General features: G+C 40.6%; 1 protein-coding gene across 2 annotated transcripts in view; it reads right to left on the bottom strand.

Annotated features, from left to right (window-relative positions):
- ANKRD55 (ankyrin repeat domain 55) overlaps positions 1 to 7,076 on the bottom strand; it is a 40,529-nt gene that overhangs the window by 20,916 nt on the left and 12,537 nt on the right. For both annotated transcript variants that reach the window (XM_088652699.1, XM_088652700.1), the window contains exons 3-5: positions 5,641 to 5,771; positions 4,779 to 4,888; positions 6 to 66 (exon numbers count right to left, since the gene is read on the bottom strand). In XM_088652699.1, coding sequence (XP_088508825.1) covers positions 6 to 66; positions 4,779 to 4,888; positions 5,641 to 5,771 — 302 coding nt within the window. The remainder of the gene's footprint in view (positions 1 to 5; positions 67 to 4,778; positions 4,889 to 5,640; positions 5,772 to 7,076) is intronic.

Below are 7,076 nucleotides of genomic sequence, written 5' to 3'. Positions count from 1 at the left end.
CTTACCTCATTGTCCTGGTGGTTGATTTCGCTGAGATCAGACTGCTGTAGCAGCACAGATAAAAGCCTGAGGAGGACAAAGTGACATTCCACGTCAAAATAAAAGGCAAAACCAAATTCAGAGAAAGTCATGGTCCCATTTCAGTAAGAACGAAGCACCTTTATGTCATAGTGACATAACAATTAAACATGTGCTTAACTTTCACTTCACTTCCAAGTCAATGGAACCTAAATGTACTTAACTTTAATTAATTGTCTGTGTTTCTACCGGGTATGCTTTTGTCACGGCCTTTGGTTAGCACAGTAAACTTACTGAAGCTTTAATTAATTTAATTAGCCGTATGTTTTTAACAGTACTGTATAAGCTGAAAAGTTAGAACCTTAGAGTCAGTGGCCTTGCCCCACATACTTCCCCAAAAATGGTTCAGATCCAGTGTCACATTATCACACTGTGTTAAAAAACAAGAAATAGTACCCATGTAGAAAGCAAAACAGAAAAAAGATATTGTGTCCATTACAAGAGAGGGGGGCGGACGGACTTGTTATCGTACTTAACCAGACAGAGCTTGTTTCTTTTTCTTTTTTGTGTGTCTTACTCGGCACTTGTATTTTGTTCTTTTTATTTTTCAATAAAGAATATAAAATAAATTAAAAATTATCACGCGGTCGAGCACTCCTCCCTCTATTGTCCCTTGCTAAAGGGGAGAAAGCAACTGGCTTAGCATTATGTGCAAACCCCAGGGCTTGTGGTTTTTCTGCAAACAAAGAAGAAACCAGGGGTCATTATTGGTTCCCTGTTCATGGTTTATTTGGGTGAAACAAAGCACGAGTGCTGGTTCACACACCAGGTTAAGGCAGCTGCTCCAGGATTTGTTTTCTTACTCTAGGATAGGCAGAGCAAAGCGGGGAATGCTCAAGTTGTGTGCCCTAGTGTGCCTCTTGTTCTCGAGTTACGGTAAATTATCTGACTATGTTCAGGGTCGGGTTAAGACCTTGAGAGGCCCTAAACACTTAAAAGATTTTGGTGCCCCCATATATATCACATTCAAAATATAAACAATAATAAAGCGTAAAATAAAATTTTATTTTTTTCAAAATGAAACAAAACCTACTGGAAGATGGAAAATGGATCTTCATGGATATGAATACCACCATTGGGAAAAATCTATATAAATAGAGACTTGCCCCAATTCAGCAATATATTCCAGGATGTTTTTTATTTGAGTTACCTTCGTAGCTGTCAAGTTCTCCCTTTTTTTAAGGGACATTCCCTTATGCTGAATAGGCTTCCTCGCAAGAAAAGGGAAAACTTGACAGCTATGGTTGCCTTTTGGTGGTAAGAGATATGGCAAGATAGGCATTAATTTATGGCAATGTGAATTTTGCATTTACCATAACTCAAACTAAGGTTTAGCACAGGGGTCGGCAAAGTTTTTGTGGCTTGGGCAGGTTCACGTTCCTGCAGACGCCGCGGTGGGCTGGAGTGTGTGTGTGTGCACACACGCATGCACAAACACTATTTCCTGTGCTCCTTCTGGCGCGCAGGAGGCATGCACAGCTTCCCATTGGCTGCAGGAGCTTCCTGCAGCCAATGGGAAGCCGGCCAGTGTCACAGAGGGCGGTCCCCGCTCTGCTCTGCAACAGTTTAGCACGGCACACGGGAGCCGACTGAGCAGGCGGGGGGGGTACATGGGCCGATTAAACAACCCCCATGGGCCACAAGTGGCCCATGGGCCTTAGGTTGCCGACCCCTAGTTTAGTTTAGCACCATGGGAAACAAGCCCTGTTTCACATGCTTCCTTCTTGCATGCTCCATTTCAAATAGTTATTTAGACAAACTATACTTTGACCTCACTACAGCTGAACTGACAAATTATCATTCGCACTTGTCCATGAGCAGAAGGGAGTTTGTTCACGAAATGAGAACTATTCTTATGAAACAGATCCTACCTGTGTGTAACTATCTTTCCATAAATAGAAAATAAATTGGGATTTTCAAATGGTCATGTCAATCACTCAAAAAGTTTTGGAATTATCACACCCACACACCAATTGTGTTAGGAGAAAGATAGAAAGGGTGGCTTGGATCCTAACTTTCTTTCCATCCATGGAACAGAGTTCATGTTCATGCAACACGGTTTATTTTTCTTCCCTTTTCCTGGGCTGCTCCCTGCACCCCCACCAAATGTGGGTAACATGATGTTTTGAATTTTATACAAGTATCAGAACACACCCTTATGCTGCACAATTTGAGATGTCTTAGTGCTGAATTTAGTTTTTTTTAAAAAAGTATTATTAATATTCTTATATTTTCTTCTGGATACACATTGATTTCTTAAATGGGCATTGCTGTTTGTGTTCCTTGCCATGTTGAGCAAAGATGAAGAGAAAAACAAATGGACATGGCAAAGATCTGTGGCACTTCAGCAGTGCTTTCTGGTAATGGAGTGATCATATTCAGAAGATCTAATTTTGCTGATTTGGGATAATAAGACAGATGAAAAGGAGCTGAACAGCTGGCACACTTCTGCTCCGACCAAAGGTCTGCCCGTTACCATGGGGACTGTAGAAATTTATTTTGCAGGGATCTCTCTTTGTTGCTGCTAAACTAAATTACCGCCCCCTTTCCAAATATCAGTGCTGGCCCCTATTCTATGGATGTTTTATTTAATGATAATGCCCTCTTGGTTGCCTTGAAACCTTCCAAGAGTACTGTTCAAATGATGTGTGTAAAAAAGAACGAGGATGCCAGAAAATTAGAAAAGCAACTGAAAATTGAGATTGCTTGAGAGAAGTGGATGGAAGCGGTTTGTGAAGCATAATGGGTGCATGATACACTCATGGAAGCACAATGTTCAATATTTTCATCAGAGGTAGCACACACACTGGTAACATCCTGTTTGTTTCCTTAAAATGGATTAGGTGTTGTTGCATACATGGGTCCAAATCAAGCTGTGATTTGCACAGAATGAAGCAAGTGCTACCGTTGCTTCTTGCCTGCTTCAAGGAAATCAATATTACCGTAAATTAAAAAATAATGACACTGTCTTTGGTTTTGCATGCATTTGCATCACAGAAACCAACGGTGCACAGGATCACAGCCCATAAGAACCACAATAATTTGATGGATTATCTTGATAACATGAGTATCAAGTGATTTCTTGTTGGTATTGTTAAACGTTCCATGCAGTGGTTCTCCACAACTGAGGAAACTAAGGCAAATCTTAGCTACAGAATTGAACTGGTTGAATTATCAACCTTTTGCACAGTGTTGGATGTGGTTGTCTGGAATTGTGGCTGTTTACTTACCTTGGCACAATCCTGAAGAAACTAACAAGAGGCTTAAATCCCCCTTTATGGTTTCTTGTGTGGATTATGTTAATGCCTGATCATTGTTCACCCAGCAGAGAGACATTTCTAAATAGGAAGAGCATTTGCATGAACTAGTTTTTTTTCCATATGGAGGCTGTACTCATGAACACTCATTGGTTTCTGCAGTTACCGCAATTGCACTTTTTGCAGAAACTATAGTACCGTATATATGTGAAGCTCCATTGGGATATCCTTCATAGGAATAGTGGCTGTATATGAACCTCTCTTGGTCACAAGTTCAGTAGCAGCACCAGACACTTCTTCTGTACTTTGATGACTGATAGACCCTAGGGTGGTATTTAATGTAAGTTTTAGCCAGAGTAAACCTATGGAAATTGATGGGCATGACTAGGGTCCATTGATTTCAATAGGTCTACTCTGAATAAAACTTGCATTAAATACCACCCCAGAGTTCAAGTACAGCAAGCAACTTCTTCTTCTTCTTTCTTTGGCGATCACTCATAGCCGAGTAAGATTGTCTTCCATAAACATGATTTTAACAATGGGTCCATAAGTGACTGTGGAGGCCAATTCTGGATCCACACGTCCTTCCACAGGGGGGGCATTGGTTTCCAGGTGGGAATTTATCATGGTGTGGATTTGCCAAGCGTGCCTTCCTCTTAGCATGTTTCTCCCTTGCATTCTGAGATCGAGTTTCTTCAAAGCCCATGACACCTTTGGTAAAGGCTGTTCTCCAACTGGAGCACTCGCAGACCAGTGTTTCCCAGTTGTCAGTGTTTATACTACATTTTTAAAGATTTGCCTTGAGACAGTCTTAAAACCTCTTTTGTTGACCACCAGCATTACGCTTTCTAGTTTTAAGTTCGGAATAGAGTAGTTGCTTTGGAAGACGATCATCAGGCACAACATGACCAGTCCAACAAAGTTGATGTTGAAGAATCTTCGCTTCTTCCAGTACACTGATATTAGTTCGCCTGTCTTCCCAAGTGATGTGTAAAATTTTTTCGGAGACACCGTTGATGGAATCTTTCGAGGAGTTGGAGATGGCGTTTATAAGTGGTCCATGTTTCACAAGCATATAGTAAGGTTGGTAGTACAATAGCTTTGTAAACAAGCACTTTGGTTTCCCTGCGAATGTCCTGGTCCTCAAACACTCTGCACTTCAATCAGGAGACAGCCGCAACAGCAAGCAACACCACAGCTGTGAAAACCTTCACCAGCAACCCTTTATGTGCAGTTAATTATTACTACAGGACGCCCAGGCAGGTAGAAAAGTATGATTAATAATACAAAAAGGCTGAAATTCTAATGAGTCTTATCAACCTCTTTTATTACCTAAGAGGGACCATGCTATAACCACTATGAGCCATAATGAAAAAGCTACAGATTACAGATCTATTAAAAGATTAATTATCTGTAGCTGTCTGGTGATTTCAAAGAGAATACCTGACATTGGGATCAGCAGTGGCAGCGTGTAGTGGCAACCTTCCATTTTTATCTGGGATGTTCTGTTTGGCACCATTTCTCAGCAGGCTGACGCAACCTTCCAGCCAGCCCTGAAAGTGAATCAAAAAGAAAAAGGCTGTTCAAATTCCAGCAGACTTTTTTTTAACTATGTGTACTGGATATGAATTTGCTTCAACAATCATTTTTTTAAAAAGGTAACAGTGCAACCTTTGCATGACTACCCAGAAACAAGTCCCATTGATTCCAGCATGTCTTACTCCTAGGTAAGACGTAGACATAGGACTGCAATCTATATTTCTAGGTTTGGGACTTAAATACTGAGTTAATAAGACCTCAGAGGTTGTGCTAATTTGTAGGTCTACCTTTCCTGATGTTTCATGGCATTACATCTGCTGAAGCAGGGGTTCTTAACCTGTGGTCCATAGAACTAGGGGGTCCATGAACACAATACAAAAAATGATTTCCAGTGCAATGAAATAATTTATAACAACCAGGAGGTAGAATCTATAGGACATGTCCTTCTGTTTTGCAATTTCTAGTTCAGCAGCATACGATTACTGAACGACAATTTTTCTGATGAAGAGATATTCTACATAACGCTGGGCAAAGGAAATGTTTACTTCAGAAGATGATGTGTGTGCTTAAAAAAAACACCCTAGTGGAACTGTTGCAATTTTAACAAATGCATTTTTAATGACACCTCATTTAAACTGCTAGCAGTCCCTTTGACAATGTCATATTTTGCCAGTATTAATCATATGCTATAATAGTTCCACAATGCTGCTTTTGTTGTTGTTGACTTTTCCTAAAAACTATGTACAGGGGAAGGAAAGCTCCATACCAGGTAGGTTGCCAGAGATAAACTCGTGCGGCCACAAGCATCTTGGGTGTTGATATTGGCTCCCATCTTCAGCAGTAACTTCACTGTATCAAGCTGGCGTCCTGAGACGGCGTGCATCAAGGGAGTACAGCCTTGGAAAGGAAAAAATGTCTTTCGTTTAAGGCACAGTTAGTACAAAAACACATGGACTGTATAGTATATCAAGTGCTTCATTTGGCTTTAAAAAGTGCTTGCACTCCTGGAAGTATTGTTAACCTCTCAGGAGAGTCCAATTTCAAACTCCACATAAGTTAGTTATATTATATGACTGTGTTAGTTGATGTGTGTTTATTCTGTATCTAGCTAGCTTAGGGGGGAGAAAGGGGGAAGGGAAGTAATCTGAGGCAGATACCAAAGTAAATTACACCCACTACCCTTTCAAGATTTTTTATTTTCATGCCTTACCTTACCCACCAGTTGCCCCCATTGAGCAGAATAAATTGGGGGGAGATTGGGCTCCAAACTGCTTCACTTAGGGTTGCAGACTATTTGTTTCCTTATTTTAAGTCCTAACTAAAACGCACAAGCACTTTTGCAAAGTAATTTCCCCTATACTTATAACTATAATTTATTATTATTTTTATCCCACCCTTCCTCCCAAAGGAGCCCACAGAATGCATTTGTGTGTGTGTGTTATTTTCACAAATATATGCATTTTAAAATGTGCCCTTTCGTATATAATTTTTTGTACACCCGACTTGGCTGAAAAACGTCACTGCAAAATTCAGGAAATGCACATTTTGGAAGATGGCTGTATTTCATTTCACATACTGTATTATTTGGAAAGTGAAAATGTGGCATCTTTACCTTTAAACTGAATCAAATTTCTCTCCCACCCCTAGGCATAGGAATCAGTACTATTGGCTTGAGAGTGAGGCAGAGATTGGGGGGGGGGAATAGGATGTTAGACCCACAAACCGTGGCTTCCTGCAATCCAGAATTCCTCTCACAGCTCTCATGTTGTAAAAGCCCCACATAATAGTCATTCCTGCAACACATATGATATACCTACTATTCCACATCACTGTTTACCTCCTAGGATATTTCTATGCCTCTCATTTGCCAACCATTTTGTCTCTTATCCCTTGTCTATTAATGCACTGATCATTTTGCATGCTGGCAAATTTTGTCCTCTGCAGTGCAAAAGCTGCACAGAAACTGAATGAGGCAAATCAAAAGGAAAAACTGTGGAATGAGGAGCAGCAACCATAGGGGATGTAGCAAGCAATGTTTCGTGACTGAAAGACCAGCCTAATGACTTTCATTTTTAGGTGCAGCTTTTATTAATTAACTAGATCCAAGTAGTTAATTGGGGAACTAGTCACTGGCCTCTTACTTTCCTTTTTCGCTTCCATCTTCCACACTTCTGTCGTGAACACCAAGCTACGTAGAGTGGC

The sequence above is a fragment of the Zootoca vivipara genome, chromosome 10 (genome assembly GCF_965207765.1).
Source record: "Zootoca vivipara chromosome 10, rZooViv2.hap1.1, whole genome shotgun sequence".
In the NCBI taxonomy this organism is placed as follows: domain Eukaryota; kingdom Metazoa; phylum Chordata; class Lepidosauria; order Squamata; family Lacertidae; genus Zootoca; species Zootoca vivipara.
The sequence above is the reverse complement of the archived record's forward strand: the minus strand, read 5'-3'. Positions and strand labels throughout refer to the sequence as shown.